Source organism: Carassius carassius, chromosome 12, assembly GCF_963082965.1.
Source record: "Carassius carassius chromosome 12, fCarCar2.1, whole genome shotgun sequence".
Taxonomy (NCBI): Eukaryota; Metazoa; Chordata; class Actinopteri; order Cypriniformes; family Cyprinidae; genus Carassius; species Carassius carassius.
This window is the reverse complement of record NC_081766.1, coordinates 33,721,984-33,739,719: the sequence shown is the minus strand read 5'-3', so window position 1 is coordinate 33,739,719 and position 17,736 is coordinate 33,721,984. Positions and strand designations below refer to the sequence as shown.

General features: G+C 37.6%; 2 protein-coding genes across 3 annotated transcripts in view; both read left to right on the top strand.

The window, feature by feature from the left end:
* Positions 1 to 10,828, top strand: part of LOC132155296 (voltage-dependent R-type calcium channel subunit alpha-1E-like) — a 116,544-nt gene extending 105,716 nt beyond the window's left edge. Inside the window, exons 37-45 of the mRNA XM_059564174.1 lie at positions 976 to 1,072; positions 1,253 to 1,358; positions 2,079 to 2,186; positions 4,209 to 4,309; positions 4,535 to 4,581; positions 4,842 to 4,941; positions 5,164 to 5,254; positions 7,735 to 7,880; positions 9,353 to 10,828. Of these exons, the coding sequence (XP_059420157.1) occupies positions 976 to 1,072; positions 1,253 to 1,358; positions 2,079 to 2,186; positions 4,209 to 4,309; positions 4,535 to 4,581; positions 4,842 to 4,941; positions 5,164 to 5,254; positions 7,735 to 7,880; positions 9,353 to 9,904 (1,348 nt within the window). The 3' untranslated portion in view covers positions 9,905 to 10,828. The remainder of the gene's footprint in view (positions 1 to 975; positions 1,073 to 1,252; positions 1,359 to 2,078; positions 2,187 to 4,208; positions 4,310 to 4,534; positions 4,582 to 4,841; positions 4,942 to 5,163; positions 5,255 to 7,734; positions 7,881 to 9,352) is intronic.
* A 1,778-nt stretch (positions 10,829 to 12,606) lies between these two features.
* On the top strand, positions 12,607 to 15,075 carry LOC132154326 (DNA-directed RNA polymerase II subunit RPB4-like). 2 transcript variants are annotated; one of them, XM_059562873.1, is made up of 5 exons: positions 12,607 to 12,661; positions 12,750 to 12,809; positions 13,022 to 13,202; positions 14,588 to 14,683; positions 14,897 to 15,075. In XM_059562873.1, the coding sequence occupies exons 1-5, from the start codon at positions 12,622 to 12,624 to the stop codon at positions 14,973 to 14,975; spliced, it is 456 nt and encodes a 151-aa protein (XP_059418856.1). In that variant the 5' UTR covers positions 12,607 to 12,621; the 3' UTR covers positions 14,976 to 15,075. The 2 variants fall into 2 exon arrangements, with proteins under 2 accessions (XP_059418856.1, XP_059418857.1); XM_059562874.1 differs by lacking the exon at positions 12,607 to 12,661 and having other exon boundaries at positions 12,734 to 12,809; positions 14,897 to 15,074.
* The last annotated feature ends 2,661 nt before the right edge of the window (positions 15,076 to 17,736 follow it).

Sequence of the window (17,736 nt, the reverse complement as noted above, 5' to 3'; positions counted from 1 at the left end):
GTATTTTGTATAATGTACAGCTATGCACTGTGTATGAAATGCTTTGGTGAAGTTTTTTAACACTATTCATTTTAATTGTGTATATAAACATTAATGTTTCTGTAAACATACCTCTCATATTTCATTTTCATAATTATCATATTAATTTGCATAAACTCATTAAACTTCATATGTAGCATCCAGTTGTTGTTTTATTCAGCAGGTGGAATTGAATAACTTTTTGGCATCAAAAACACAAAGGATAAAGCCAAATTTAGACAACCAGATTTCAGCATGCAGTGCAAAAATAGTTTTTCTCCTAGCCAGTGGGCCAAACAACACAGCAAAAACCAAGTAGTCAACCAGAAGTCTGTATGGGATGGATTTTTTTAAGGGCATTTTTTGTACTGCAACTTTCAAATTTTTTTTCCCACTCCTGCCCACAAAAGCCCACCGGTAGAAATCTATGTGGAGTCAGTCTCTCTTACCGAAAATTTGTCTCTCTCCAGTGGCAGAAGAATTTTTCCAGTTCCCCTAGTCACACTTTGAAACCTCTGGAGAGCTACTATCCATATTGATCCATATATTGAAATATTGATCTATATATTGAAAATTACAGGCAGGTGTTTTGGTGCAGGTTGAAACAGATATCTGCAGGACAGTAACTATACAGAAGAAAAGTTGGCACAATTGTGGCGTTTTGTTCCTGAATGAATTCATGTTTTTGAGAAAATATTTTGAATGAAGGACTCATTGACTTAATCATAAGGAAAGTCACTTTCATTCTGGATAAATGAATAAACACCTTTTTGTAACATTTTGAATTTATTTTTGTTCTATGTACATTCAGAAGTTTGGAGGAAACAATGTTTGTTCTGTAGAGAGAAAGAATGTTTTGACACCATTTCCTCAGAAGTGTGGTATGCAAAGTAGCATTAATTCTTATCTACGAAAATCACAAATAATTAAATACCTTTGCCCCCCCCCCCCCTCCAGTGGCCGTATTCACTACACTGCCATGTATGAGATGCTAACCCACATGTCTCCACCTCTTGGATTGGGAAAGAAGTGTCCTGCCAAAATTGCCTACAAGGTAGAAAAGTTTTATCTCAGCAAATTTGTCACTGTTTGATAGTTGCAACTCCTACTGAAATACAGAAAAAAATAATATGTAGGAATGCATATTTCAAAAATGTTAGAACCTATAATGCTTTTATAACATGAGCATTTTATATCATTAATATTTGCAACCATGCTGTGCTGCTATTGGCAGAGACTGGTGCTGATGAATATGCCAGTTGATGAGGACATGACGGTTCAGTTCACATCCACACTGATGTCTCTGATCCGCACTGCACTGGAGATAAAAATCGCTAGAGGTCAGAATTTTAAATCTATACTTTAAAAGAATAGTAGTACAATGAGAATTATAGCATAATTTACTCACACTCATTCTGTTCCACACCTGTATTGTATACATACATTTGGGAGCTGGTAAGGACTCTGGCTTAGTACACATTTGGGGCACTAATGATTTTCTGGTAACTCCTCTGCAACAAGGGTCCACATCATTACCATCTATTATTTAGTGATTTCCAATGGTTGTCCCAGTCAGAAAAAGGAAAATAATTTACTTGGAGAGCAAATTATTGAAGTACAAACAACTACCGGGCAAAAGAAAAGACCAAAAAAAACTGTAATATAACTCTGAGAAAACTCAGTCCGGGGCCAGACAGAGATTGTCAGCAAACAAACAGGGCAAACCAGCAAGCTAGTCCAGGTACAATGCTGATTATTTCAGGAAACAGTCCAGGTTCAAAGCCAAGAGAGCATGACGTCAGGCTAGAGTCAGTATCTGAGTTAACAGGGCATTCTTGCAGATGCCAGGGGTGAGGCAACAATCTGGCACAAGACAGCTAAGGGAAGAGAGGTAAATGGGGAGAAATACAAAATCCTCTGAAATCCCAGCACTACATAATGGACAGAAAGTTAACACCTACGTGTATGTTTTATGAGGATGCAATGCATGCATGTTCTTTAGTTTTTTTAGTCTATCTACTATATCAATCTCTTATTTGAGGTTGTATGTTTCCTATCAGGGGGCGAAGACCGGATACAGTTGGACATTGAATTGCAGAAGGAGATAAGTGTCATCTGGCCAAACCTGTCCCAAAAGACACTGGATATGCTGGTACCCATAAATAAAGGTGAGACTCAGATGCAATGGAAAATAGTAATAGGTCCCTCAGCAGTTAAGGAGGAGAGAATGTAAGGCTATAGCCAGAACATAATTCCTACAGAATGTAGAGTGTCAGATATGCATCCAAATGATCCTAAAGATCAAACAGACCCACTCTTTATTCTTCAAAGAGGACTAGAACAAGAAAAGGCATTCCTTAAGAATGTAAAGTCTGGTAGAAGGGCCCCTAGAGTTGGCCACTTCCTGAGAAGGGAGACAGATCAAACTTTGGTCATGCAGGGCAAAATTGAGGATCTTATGTATCCTGAGTTCTATACTTGATCTTTAGGCTTTAAAATTTACTTTCCAGATTGGGTCTTAACCATCTTGGGCAGGGGTGTCCAGTCCTGTTCCTGGAGGGCTGCTGTCCTGCACAGTTTAGGTGCAACCCCAATAAAACAAAGATAAACCAGCTAATCAAGGCTGGGCAAACTGGTAACTTTCAGGCAGGTGTGCTGAGGCAAGTTGGAGCTAAACTCAGCAGGAGAGTGGCCATCCTGGACTGGGTTTGGACAACCCTGATCTTGGACTACCTTTAACCGTTTTTGCTTTGAAGTGTCTTTTTGCACAAAACTATATTTTTTTATATTTGTGGCCTTTTATGCCTTTATTAGACAAGATAGTGTAGATGAGACAGGAAACAACGGGGAGGAGAGAGAGGATAACAGGACAGGCAGAGACCCTTTAGCCATTATTTTAACTTGGTTTAACTCTGCTATATATCTGAGTGCTGTCCACATGGTTTTTGCTCTGACTATATAACATTTTTGAGTTGAACTACCTATCTCCAGTTTTTGAAGTCTGACTCTTGACATATACTTCAATACTTGCACTCACCCGTTACTTTAATTTGCTAGTACCAGTTTGGACCCCCTTTGCCATTAGAGCTGCCTTGGAAAAATTCCTCAGAGATTTTGGTCCATATTAATATGATAGCATCACACACCCACATAGCAAATGTCTTCTGACCCAGATCCGGATTCTGTGGTCTTGTCCTGGTGGTCGTCTGAGACAAGGTCTTTACAGGGGATCATTGCCACACATGGCCCAGCTCTGGCTGAAAGGGTACATGCCATTGTCGACATTAGGCTAGTAGTGCCTGCTTGAGGCCACATTTGGGCCAAGTCCGTTTGCTATGTGGGCTGTTACTGCAGATTTGTCAGCTATACATCCATGGATGTATACATCCATATACATCCAAGGAATCTCTCGTTCAACCATGTCCCAAAGAGTGCTCTTTTGGATTGAGATCTGGTGACTGTGAAGGCCATTTGAGTATAGTGGACTAATTTTCATGTTCAAGAAACCAGTTTGAGATGATTTGAGCTTTGTGACATGGCCCATTATCCCACTGGAAGTAGCCATCACAAGACTGCACACTGTGGTCATAAAGGGATGGACATTGTCAATACTCAGGCAGGCTGTGGTGTTTAAACAATGCTCAGTTGGTACTAAGGGTTTACTCTAGGAAATTTACAAAATATCTTTTTGGAACATGATCTTTACTTAATATCCTTATGATTTTCGGCATAAAAGGATTTTGATATTATTTGATAATTTTGACCCATACAATGTATTTTTAGCTATTGCTACAAATATACCCGCCGCTCTACTTATGACTGGTTTTGTGGTTCAGGGTCACAATTTAGAGATCCCCTAGAGGGATATGGTGATTTAAAAAAAAAAAAAAACATGAGATGGAAGGAAACAATTATTTTAATTATTTTAATTATTTTAATTTTTCTTGCAAAAGTATTGCACCCAAGAAAAAATATCTGTGTTCTCTGGAGAAACTTTGCATTCTCTCACAAAAGCACTGCAATACAGTTTTTCTTCCCACTTTACAGTATTTCCTTCAAAAGTTTTGCAAGCAAATGCAAAGTTTCTTGTGGAAATACAAAAGCATTGCAATCTGAATTTATTTTGCATCATTTTGATGTAAATTAATCTGTTGTATGTTCATAATGATTGTGAGTGTGTGTATCTTCAGACACAGACATGACCGTTGGAAAGATCTATGCTTCTATGATGATCATGGATTACTTTAAGCAGAGCAAAGCCAAGAAGTTGAGGCAACAGATTGAGGCACAGGTAAGCTGACTTTTATTTTCTCCAGGTTCACATTAAGACAAATTTGTTCTTGTCGTTTCATGCTTTTTTGGGGGAAGGTGCATAAGTTCAGTTTTTGATTAATCTATCTCCAAACATATTTTAGTGTTATGTTTTGCATAGTATGTGTATACTACAGTATAAAGTTATGTTTTCGTATATATATGTATAATGTTTTTTTTTTTTCCGTTTTTTTCTGTTGTACAGAGAAGTCCCACCCTGCCCCTGATATCTCACAGTGCTGGATCAGCCTTGTAAGTTTCATTGTCTTCAAAGGAGTGTCATGTTTAAAACAACATGTAAATGAACTGTATCAATATATACTCCAATGCATGCTTGATTTTGTGAGTATATGCCACAATACAAATGTATGCTATATCATTGCTGCTTAATAGCATAAAAACATGTTATAAACTATATTGTTATGTATACTGCATAGTGTCTTATGTTATAGGTTTTTAAGGTTTCACTCACAGTATTGTGTATGTATTAAAGATGTGGTTCTGTGCTCTAGGACAAGTGGAGGGTTTGTGGCTTTAAGCCCAATATCACCACAAGAGCTGTTATTGCAGCCCATATCCCACCGTACAGACAGCAGTGAAGACGTCTCTCAGGTACCAAAACAATTAAATAGCTGATGGGTTAAATTAATTCTTCTCACCTGGTTTCTGGGTTATTTAACACATTTGTATGTTATCAGGGGGTTAACAATTAAAGTAGCGAAAACAAATAATTGTCTTGGAATAGATATTCTGAATTATATAGTATTACAAATAGTAAAAAGTAAACTATAGAAGGATGAGTTATATACTGACTGTATCTAATGTGATGCACAGGTTGATGAATCAGGGTTGAATGGCATGTGGGGGGATGATCGCCCACCTGAACATGCATTCAGAACCAGACACAAGAGCTACAAAGCTGCAGGTTTGTTACTGCATTTTACTTGTAAAGTGAAAAGACACAGCACAACTCCGGAATACACAAATACACCAGCCAACGCTTGTCCAATGAGTCACCCTGCAAGAGACAAGAGCTGATAAAATGAATGCACGTACGTCAAACACTCTAGAGCAGTGGTTTTCAACCTGTGGTATTGCAGGTGGGCCGCCAATTACTATCAAAAGAAATAATAATATTGTTCAAATATGTAAAAACGTCTGAGTCATAACATAATAACATCATTTCATTTAATTAAATAACAAAAAATAAATATTAAACTGTAATTATGCCTCCATTATTCGAGCTGGCTGATGGTTTTAAGAATAAATCACCAATTTATCTTAGATATTTTAGTTGCATATTCTACAGAACAACAGCAGTTGTGCCAAGCGGTGCCATGCAGCCCGAGTTTTTTCTGTTCATTGCCAGTTCATTCAATAAAGACAGTTAACAATCTAGCTTCTGAGTACTAAGGTACAACCCGAATTCCGGAAAAGTTGGGACGTTTTTTAAATTTTAATAAAATGAAAACTAAAAGACTTTCAAATCACATGAGCCAATATTTTATTCACAATAGAACATAGATAACATAGCAAATGTTTAAACTGAGAAAATTTACAATTTTATGCACAAAATGAGCTCATTTCAATTTTGATTTCTGCTACAGGTCTCAAAATAGTTGGGACGGGGCATGTTTACCATGGTGTAGCATCTCCTTTTCTTTTCAAAACAGTTTGAAGACGTCTGGGCATTGAGGCTATGAGTTGCTGGAGTTTTGCTGTTGGAATTTGGTCCCATTCTTGCCTTATATAGATTTCCAGCTGCTGAAGTGTTCGTGGTCGTCTTTGACGTATTTTTCGTTTAATGATGCGCCAAATGTTCTCTATAGGTGAAAGATCTGGACTGCAGGCAGGCCAGGTTAGCACCCGGACTCTTCTACGACGAAGCCATGCTGTTGTTATAGCTGCAGTATGTGGTTTTGCATTGTCCTGCTGAAATAAACAAGGCCTTTCCTGAAATAGACGTTGTTTGGAGGGAAGCATATGTTGCTCTAAAACCTTTATATGCCTTTCAGCATTCACAGAGCCTTCCAAAACATGCAAGCTGCCCATACCGTATGCACTTATGCACCCCCATACCATCAGAGATGCTGGCTTTTGAACTGAACGCTGATAACATGCTGGAAGGTCTCCCTCCTCTTTAGCCCGGAGGACACGGCGTCCGTGATTTCCAACAAGAATGTCAAATTTGGACTCGTCTGACCATAAAACACTATTCCACTTTGAAATAGTCCATTTTAAATGAGCCTTGGCCCACAGGACACGACGGCGCTTCTGGACCATGTTCACATATGGCTTCCTTTTTGCATGATAGAGCTTTAATTGGCATCTGCTGATGGCACGGCGGATTGTGTTTACCGACAGTGGTTTCTGAAAGTATTCCTGGGCCCATTTAGTAATGTCATTGACACAATCATGCCGATGAGTGATGCAGTGTCGTCTGAGAGCCCGAAGACCACGGGCATCCAATAAAGGTCTCCGGCCTTGTCCCTTACGCACAGAGATTTCTCCAGTTTCTCTGAATCTTTTGATGATGTTATGCACTGTAGATGATGAGATTTGCAAAGCCTTTGCAATTTGACGTTGAGGAACATTGTTTTTAAAGTTTTCCACAATTTTTTTACGCAGTCTTTCACAGATTGGAGAGCCTCTGCCCATCTTTACTTCTGAGAGACTCTGCTTCTCTAAGACAAAGCTTTTATAGCTAATCATGTTACAGACCTGATATCAATTAACTTAATTAATCACTAGATGTTCTCCCAGCTGAATCTTTTCAAAACTGCTTGCTTTTTTAGCCATTTGTTGCCCCCGTGCCAACTTTTTTGAGACCTGTAGCAGGCATTAAATTTTAAATGAGCTAATTAAGTGGATAAAAGTGTAAAATGTCTCAGTTTAAACATTTTCTACGTTATCTATGTTCTATTGTGAATAAAATATTGGCTCATGTGATTTGAAATTCCTTTAGTTTTCATTTTATTAAAATTTAAAAAACGTCCCAACTTTTCCGGAATTCGGGTTGTATTAACCCAACAATAGCGGGGTCAGTAAATTTTGTTGCAGTGGGCCATGCAAACATATGTGTTTGGTTGTGTGGGCCGCGACTTGAAAAATGTTGGGAACCACTGCTCTAGAGGACTAGGAGAAAGTTCTGAAAGTTACATTGGAAAACATGACAATTTAACATTTCTCTCACAGTTACAATACACATATAGCTCAAGAACATACCCTTTGCTCTGCTTTGGCTTGAACAATTCTGTAGTCATATCCTTCTATGAGAATTCCCATGAGAATACATGCAGTACAAGATATGAAATCCCTTGTTAATAGCTAAATCTCATTGCGTGCTGTAGTTATCCTACTGTATGTTGACTATGTGATGTATAACATCTATTTCACAATTTACAGTGTCCCACTCAGACCAGACACAGTACATGGAAAAGGTGCGAGGAAGACTAAAAGAACAACGGTCCTTACTTTCACCGGATAACTCAAACTCAAAATCCCGTTCCCGCTCTTTAAGTGAGGAGGGCATACATGGGGTCCCCAGACAGGTAAACAAACAAGTTTCTTTCACATGATCTCTCACAGCTTCACCATACCTTAGATCAGTGTTTCTCAAACCTGTCCTGCAGGGGACCCCCAACCAGCACACCTTTAGTATTTCTCCCTCATAGGCCACACCCAGAGTTGAATCAGGTGTGTTAAATGGGGGAGACATACAAAATATGCAGTGGTTGGGGGTCTCTAGGACAGGTTTGAGAACCACTGTCTGAGATGTCCACATGAAGGACCTTGTTATACCTTAATGATGATCAAGGATAGCAACCTGGAATTACTCACAAGAATACTAGAAAAACCTGTGATCTTAGATCATCTAGAAACTACCATTTTAAAATGGATTTTTCATTTTACTATATCCTAAAAGTATCATATGAATATAAAAAGAACATTATTTAGTGTCTTTGGTGTAATGTAATGTGTTTATGCAGTTTAAGGTAAAAAAACACATTATTTTCCCACATACTGTACATAATAATTGCTCCTCTATGCAACGCCTTTCTGAAATGAGTCAAATTTTACAAAGCTCACCATTCTGAAAAGGTGTATGCTGATTTGCCAGCTATCCAGTGTTGTGATTGGCCAAATGCCTCAAGTGTGTAACGGTAATGTTACACCCCTAAACACTGTCATGCCGTCTCTCAGTGTAAGGAGACAAAACCAATAAAACCCATTATAAACAAAGCATTTGTAGCATCCAGTGGGGACATAATTACTGATAATAATGACTTATACTGTCTTTTTACCCCACTGGATGCTACAAATGCCACGTTTGTGTATCGCGCCTCGTAAATGTAAAACCATGTCTGCATTTATGATTAGAGAAATGACAAACAAACACTACTCTATACTGCTCAAAATTCGTGTTTTAATCATCAGTGGCAAATTCTTTAAATATGAAAACATACTTACAGGCTGTGTGTCAGAAGCACCAGACTGTCCTTGCAAAGTTAGAATCGCTCCAGTTTATAGAAACAGCCTTTGTGCCACAGACCCATTGAAGACTACTCTCCCAGGATCAGGAAACAGTCCTTTGTAAAAATGTGCTGCACACATCTGAATATTTGGGTTGAACTATTCTGGAACCGTGCTGTAAAAACAACATAACCACTGATTTCTAGTTGTGTCCTCTTTTGGATAAAAGTTATGCCTTCGTTCTTTGTGTGAACATTTGGGTGGCGTTATGCAAATCTCCCCACATCATGAAGTAGACATGTGGGGGGATGGGGTGTTTAAACAAGGCATTTTAGGAGGGTGTGGACGAGTCTCAACTTTTATAAAGAATGTCTCTTTGGCTTTAAAACTTTAGTCTTTGTAACTTTAGGGTCTTATCTTTGCACGAACAACTTGTAACACTCCAAAGAGAAAGGAAAACTTGAAATTGCATCATATGACAGCTTTAAGTTTAAATATGACATTAATTGGATTATCGTCCTAAATACTTGAAATCTGATTTTCTCTGCAGGGTAACAGCTCAGAAAGCCCTGTTCCCTCCACCTCAGAGTCCAGCACCCCGAGTTGCAAGCGTCGCCTGTCCCAGACCTCCACCTGCTCACGGCCTCACATCTCTTACTCACCCTTAGTGTGCCACACGCAACCTTCATCACACATTGATGATGATGACGATGATGCAACTGTCCAGCAAATGATAGCATGCTGTAGTACTGCTTTATGGGATGACGGTGCTGAAGTTCAGGAAGCGAGACAGCAGGAAAGTACCCATTTTGAAGTGGATGAATATCTGGGTTCGTCCGCACGCCGCTATCCTTCCGAGTCCTTCCTCGCCCTACAAGAGGAAGAGCACAGCCCTGATTCTGCCGCTCCTATGGAAACTCTTACCTTTGAGGCAGCGGTGGCTACCAGTCTTGGCCGTGCAAACACGGTCAGCGCCTCGATGCGCACGAGGTCACGAAAAGGCTGGCAGGTGCCCAACGGACACTTCCGGAAGAGACTGGCACAGAGTGTATCTCTCGCTGGCGGTGAAGCCCTCAGCGATGCAGATGATGACAAATACTAGATCAGTCAGTAGAACAGAGACATAACAGGACAAATGTAGATTTCAAGGAGGACACTGAGGTGGATGCTGAACTTCACTATATTCAAGAGGTGTTTTATAGATATACAAATTAGACGTTCAATGAAATGAGCAAGTGAAAAACTATTATTTTATTTTCTCATCAGATAGTGAGTTTGGAAAGCAGCTCATACATTTGAGGCCCAATTCAGGTATTAAGTGCTCTATTTCCAGTTGGGGATAGTGAGATGATGGCTTAAAGTGCTTAAACATTTTTTTTCTCAGTTTCTTAAGTTTCATGTATTTTTCTACCAAAATACCATTGGTTCTAATTCATCTCTGCCACATTATTGAAATTCACTAATAATGCAGATACTTTATATGAAGTCCAATTTCTAAACTGATTAGGTCATTGTAACTAAATGCAACTTGACTTCCCTTGTTTCAGCTCATAAAACAATTTAAAGTACTAAATTTAACTAAGCAACCAGTAAAAAACAACTTTCATATGTTTCCATAAAATACTGTTAAAACTGAAAAGAAGAATGTGATAAGTGGGGTGGGGCCGTGGGAACGGAGCGAGGCCGGTGGAGTGATTTGGAAATGAGCAACACCTGCACCACTCGTCACAAAGAAAAAAGATTTTACAGCTGAGGCTTTAATTATTAAATGTTTAAATTTAGTTTAGATTAATGTCTTGTAAAGGGGTTTACAAACGTAAATTCTGACAAAGGTATCACAATCAAACTTGATGTCACAATCAATTCAGGAAGTGTTTTAAAAAATTTTAGATTTCTTCTTTGAAAATATGTAATTTAATCTTTCTTTCAAAGGCTACTTGGAATTTGGATTTTTGTTACTGAATTTGAATGGATAGACATCCTGATAACTTTGTTTAAATCAATAAAATATTGTCTTTTTACCCTGGTTTAGTTTTCTGCTGTTTTTGTTTCTTGGTAAAAAAAAATAGATTAGAGGTTCTATGTAAATCTTTTTAACATGATTTTTACAAAGATATTGTTAATCAAAATCAAAAGTATAATGCAAAACTGGCCCATTGACTTAAATGTTATATTTAATAAATGTGGAATGATGCATTGATGTGGATACATGCAATCAATCAAATGAGTAATGATATGATTTAATGACGGAATGTGAAAATAAAAATACAATTTAATGCCAGGTGCAAAAATCTAGCAGATGTCAAATTGTCACTGAGTCCAAGTGTTGATCCAAGGTTCAAAACCCAATGCACTGACAGTGACAATACAGAGGGAATACCAGAGCTCCTGCTGACTGTACAGCATTTAACTCATGGTACCAATAACACACTGGATCCGATCGCTTAACAAGTGGTATGTAATAGAATCACACAGCTTTTTTTCTCAACTTGCCAACCCAGAGCTGTACGAGAAATGCAAGGCAATAGAGCTGATGTTGATGCAGAGCTGTCACACCTAATTGACTGATTTTCAACATTTATAGAGGTTTGTCTGTGACTTTATTGCCGTCTGAATCCAGAATGCTTGTGTTTTCTCACACCTACCATGTACCTACTGTTTTCTGACAAAGAACAAGGTCATGTGGTAATTTAATTGGCATCCTAAACCACATCTTTGAGTTAACAAGAAGAAATTGATTCAAAATGCAATTTTTAAATGCGTTGTGATCACTGTTGAACACCGTACATGAACTGTTGCACTTCGCTGTAATTTGCATGCATATTTATTGCAAAATAATAATCATAATAAAATACTGAAATGCTGGAAAGTATTTACAAGAACAATATTTTATAACTGCTCCACCACAGTGAATGGGAGCTGTTAAAGACAACAAGAATAAAGAGAAGACAATAACATAAACATTTGAAATATGCCATTATCATGGCAGCAACAGGTATGCAATACAATTTTTTAATACAATGTATTAAATGTTATAGGCCTACAATTACAAAAATATAAACCAAACAGCTTTATGTGTACCTTATGGAAATAAGAGGTTACATTAAATTATATGTGCTAATTTCCACATTTTAAATGACATCATTTTGAGAGATACAATGCAAGACCATTTCAACTAAAGCATGTCTATTTTCCCATTTTTAAACAGCAGATTTAAATGATCAAATAAACAGGACATTATAAAATTATGAATTGAAATCTCTGATAGCTGCTAATATTCTTGTATTCTTATTCAGTTATATTCTTTGAGAATGAATTTATGAATGAATTGATCTTTAAAACCATTTATTTTATCTGCAAACAGCCTGTAGTGTGATCAACAGCAAAAACTGTTTATGAGCAATTTATTGTACATAATATTAAATGTGGATAATAATTCATATGCACTTTGTTTTTTGCCTTTGCTTTTTTTTTTTAAGGTGCAAAAACATTTGATACAAAAAAAGTAGTGACAAGACACTGAGACAGAAACAAAAAAACAATAAAAAAGTGCTAAATAATGAATGAATAAATAAATAAATACATTTAATCACAAAAAGAAGAAACTCTAGTTTATTACAAAAATCTTGTTCCTGTTCACATGTCAACAAATTAAATTGAATATGGTTTTCTACGATAGACTGTATAAATATTTGTTTTTATACAGTATATGATAAATACAAGTAAATTTAAACTGCGGAGATGTTCAACAGTGCACTAGGTGACGCTGTGCGTAATTCCTCTCGTACTTTTTCGCTTTGGCGCGTGACCGGAAGTAGAATGTGTTTCATTCAAAGCGGCACAGTAGACAGTGCGCGGAGTAGTTATGTGACTGTATGTAGTAAATAGTGAAGGTTAACTCACTCACTGACTGTACGTTGACTATATTTATGTTATGATGGCGGCAGGAGGAGCAGCGCATGTGGGAGATGTGGAGGAGGACGCGTCCCAGCTCTTGTTTCCTAAAGGTGAGAAGATTAAGTTACAAACATCGCTTCAGAACAGCGTCTCAATCTGTGTCCCTGTCACACATTCACCGCTTCTTACGAAATGCGATTTTATTACCTTGCTGTTGATTTTCCCAAAGATTTCCTGATCGGTTAGTCTTGTCCAGTGTTTTGTTCTCGTAACCGAGAGATGTGTTCATTTCAGACGTTGATCGATCTTTGATTTGTGTCAGAGTTTGAGAACGCAGAGACCCTGCTGAACTCGGAGGTGCACATGTTACTGGAGCATCGCAAGCAGCAGAACGAGAGCGCAGAGGACGAGCAGGAGCTGTCCGAGGTCTTCATGAAGACCCTCAACTACACGGCCAGATTCAGCCGCTTCAAGAACAGAGAGACCATCGCCAGCGTGCGCAGGTCAGCATTATCTGCTCGTGTCTCTTCATGACCGCAGACTGTAGATCTGAATTCAGCAGCAGCTGTTCTACACGCTCACAGTGCAGTGATGTAAAAACTACAGCTGTATGATACCGGGGAGAAAAATTTATTTTGCAATATTTTGCCATTGCAATGTGACCAAATTTATGAATTTTCATTAGAGGGCTTTAATAGCTAAATAAAAAAATAAAAAAAAAAGATTCCCACTAGTTGGTGTGTATTCCAAGTATGGTGTTGTGGTAGAGATAGTCTAATGCATTACATCATTCATTCATTTCAGGGTTCGTACAACCTTTTGAGAGAGAAATTCAAGCACTTTTCAGTGACTTTCAAACATTTCACACAACTATTTCCTGCACTTTAAAGCTCTAAGATGATCCAGTTTGAATGTTATTTTTAATGGGATGAACAAAATATATTTAGTGGTAAACAATCGCTTAAGTAAAATTTTAAAAGTACATCACAATTATAACCAGTAGACTGCAGCAGAGAAGCACTTACCGGCTTAATTGACATTATTTTTACTTTTTCTCCATATTTTGAAAAAAATATAAAATCACTATTATAAAATATTAAATCATCAAGAAATCAGATTTTGTCAGAAGTGTACACTGTTTTTATTTTTATTTTTTTATGAAGTAAGAAAGTTTTTTCTAGTGGAAAATATACATTTTCTGTATATAAAAAGTCGATTTTGTACCTGTTACTGTAAAAGTACATTTTGTATGCTTCTTTACTGTCAAATCTGTATAAACCATAAACAAAAGAAAAATAAATAAGAAATGAACTTGAAATATTATTAGTAACTGTACTTATTAATGCAAAAAAATAGTAATTTTATGATTAAATTATCTTTATTTTGAATACCCTCTAAACCATCCCCATAAAATCTATTTTGGGCTGAATGGTTTGAGAAAATCTTAATTCCAAAAACTAACTCCGATTTCCAAATAATAAAACCACTTTCAATAACCATTTCAAAGTTACAATCTCTTTCTACTTGCCAAAATCCCACTGTTTCTGACCAGTTCAATGCCTATAAAATATTTTTTTGATTATTATGAATTATTGTAAAAATCCAAAATAATACAAAAAAGTCGAATAAAAATAATTTTAGTTTGCTGTAAAATTACGTTACTATTATTTATGTCTTTTTTTTTTCAAATTCATATTTTTTTTCAATCGCAATGTAATTAAACATGTCCATGGTACTAAGCAACATGGTGATATTTAGTTCATTTCAATATATCCTGCAGCTCTTCTAAGCATCTCATAGTGACTGTAGATTTAGTGCCTTTTTTTATTTCTTTATTTTAGTTTAAATATAATATTCATATGAATGCTAACCGTGGCTGTGTTTCCAGCTTACTTCTGCAGAAGAAGCTTCATAAGTTTGAGTTGGCAAGTTTAGCCAATCTGTGTCCCGAGGCTGCGGAGGAGGCCAAAGCCCTCATCCCCAGGTGAGCATCACACACAAACACAGAGAAACCAGTCTGACACTCATCTAAACACGGGTTACTGGGACCTTAACAGCTTGTGATCTCCTTTAAACTCAGTGTTCTCCTCTGACAGCTCAACACATGGATGTTTTATGAGACTGATGAAATGGAAATTACAATCAACTGTTTTTGATGTTTGTTATTCTTTTATTGTATTGTTTTTCTCTTTATTAGTTTGGAAGGCCGGTTTGAGGACGAGGAGTTACAGCAAATCCTGGACGATATTCAGACGAAGCGCAGTTTCCAGTACTGAACCTCATAATGAAGATTCACTTTGGCTCTTTAGGCCCTTCTTTTCTCTTTCGTTTAGCATCGTTATACCTTTCCACAATTGTTCCCCTCTGTAGATGTGTAATGTGATGTTGTTTTGAAAAAAATAAACTGTTTTGATAAAACTGACAGTGTGTCTCAGTGTCATGCAGCTGCAGCCCAAAATGCAGCCAATATTTACATAATAGAATTGCTAATCTGAATCCGAGAAGAATTAATAAAATACATATGTATTTCATATGTGTATTATATTTTATATATGTGTATATATGTATTATATATATGTATTTTATATAACCCCCCCCCCCCCCCCCCCCACACACACACACACACACACATGAAGCCCTCCGGTCCGCGATTGTGTGCTCATGACGCTATTTTGCCCCTGCCCCTCCAAAGATCTGCACACGCCACTAAAAGTGCGTCTATATAGTGTGCCAAATAAAAACAAAAACTTGTGGTATTGATACACAAAAATTTTCTTTGGTGTGTATACACTACGCGATGGGTAGGTTTAGGGTTTTTTGATAGATGCATATCATATGCATGCAAAAACTTTGTATTATATGAACATCAAACACATGCATATCATATGCATCCCAAAGTCCTTTTTTTTTTAAAGCCCTGCATTTCAGCCCGAGCCCGACGGGCCCCGACTTATTTATGCCCCTAGGGCCGGGCTTCGGGCCAATTTTCACGTTATAGCTCACATGCGGGCCGGGCCTCGGGCCTTTTTTGGGTTATCCTTCTATTTATATTTTTAGACATTAATAAAAAAAAAATGAAAAGTTGACGTAGAGGATAGAAAAACATAGACATTTCATAACCTCATAACTTTCATAATCTGATAATTCAACCCGTTATAATTATACTGACATACTGACATGACAGTCTCACACACGCACGCACGCTTTTCCGTCAGCGCGACCCACAATTATACTTTACTTATATCCACTTATTGTATTATAGGCCTCTAAATTAATATATTAATCATAGCCTAGTTGGCCAACTAATAATTATAAAATGATGATTCATGCAGCGGCGAGCATTTCTGTGTCTGCACCTGTTGTCGCGGGCCACGCAGGAAAGAAGAGAGCGCTGGCCGAGTTTGAAAACATTGTGGAGCAGGACGAGGATGACGACGATGAAGTACAGCAATACATGCGCCTCAATCACAACATGGAAGGTGATGGACGAGATGTGCTGCTATGGTGGAAACAGCACGAGACCCTGCTACCGCAACTGTCAAGACTGGCTCGCTCTGTGTTTAGTGTCCCGCCAGCAGCAGCAGCAGCGAACGTGTCTTCAGCGCAGCGGGAAGAGTGATGGAAGAGAGGAGGACGGGGTTAAAACCTTCCACTCTGGATGCTATTCTTTTTCTCCACGATGCTCTGTAAGAGACTGTTCTAACTTTTCATTTGACTGGACTTTATTTTCGTTTAACTGTTGGAAACTAATGGAAAAAAGAATGGACATGTTAAGTGGTGCATTTTTGAGGTAAGATAACCTGCAAGTTTGTTTTTAATTAATTTAATTTGTTTAGATTGTAGGCTATTTCTCATTTCGTTTGCGAGCGCTGTTGCGAGCCTGCCTCAGTATTTCAATTTTTTTTTTTAATTTTACTCACTGTGGTTTAATAAATAAACATATATTAAACTAACTGGCTTTGTGATAGGCTACACTTGAAGTGTTTTATATCTATGGATTTTAATTGTAGCCAAGTAAAGTATTAGTGTTAATTTGAGAGGCTTAATTGATTAAATATGTTTTAGGCTATATGCTGTCGGCTCGGCTGATTAACGTTAATCGTTAATTCTAAATTAACTTGATAAAGAAATGAAAAGAAACATAACACAAAACTGACCCCTTTTTTAATTGTTGCAAATAGGGCAGGCTTCTGCTGTGTAATAAAATAAATGAATAAAAACACGGGCTCGTGTTGGACTCGGGCTGATAATTCTGATGAGCTGTCGGACACGGGTCGGGCTAGGGCCTGAGCGTCTCGGGCCAAGATTTGAGGCCCGTGCAGGGCTCTACCTTTTTTTGTGTATCAATATCACAAGTTTTTGTTTTTATTTGGTGTACTATTTATTTATTTATTTACTACATTTTCATGAGACTGGGCTCACATGTGTAGCGTATCAGACCCGAACCAGACAAATTAAAGAGTCGATCAGGACTGTGATTGAAATACGAGCCGAATTCCTCAGAAAGGCAACAGGAGGTTGCAAATCATTCCTAGTGCCACAAGTCAGAAGCAAGATAACCAACCAACCAACTCTTTCACGGAACAGCTTTCAACATTAACACCACTAGAACAATTATCGACAATTTCAATTCGGAGAAGAGATTGTCAAATTTGGGGCAAGTAATCAAGATGCAACGCCAGCCAGCACATGTAAACCCATAAGGGTCCTTTTAACCTCTGGTCCCCACAGAACATCTTTATGTCAGAGAATGGCACAAGAAATGTCTTTTAATTAACTCAAAAGGACTTATAAATGAATATCAGTCCATTGCTTAACTCCATATTCATTTATATGTAACCCACACATTTGACTATCATGTTTATAATCACTTATTGTGTATGTCTTTTAATAACTATGGGATAGCTTAAGGATTCATATTCATGTTTAGTATGTTCTGTATGTGTTTTAATCTGTTAGCTTGAAACATTCCTGACCATCAGTTATTTGTCAAATGTATCATATTCTTGTTATAGGAATCATATCCAAAATTATACC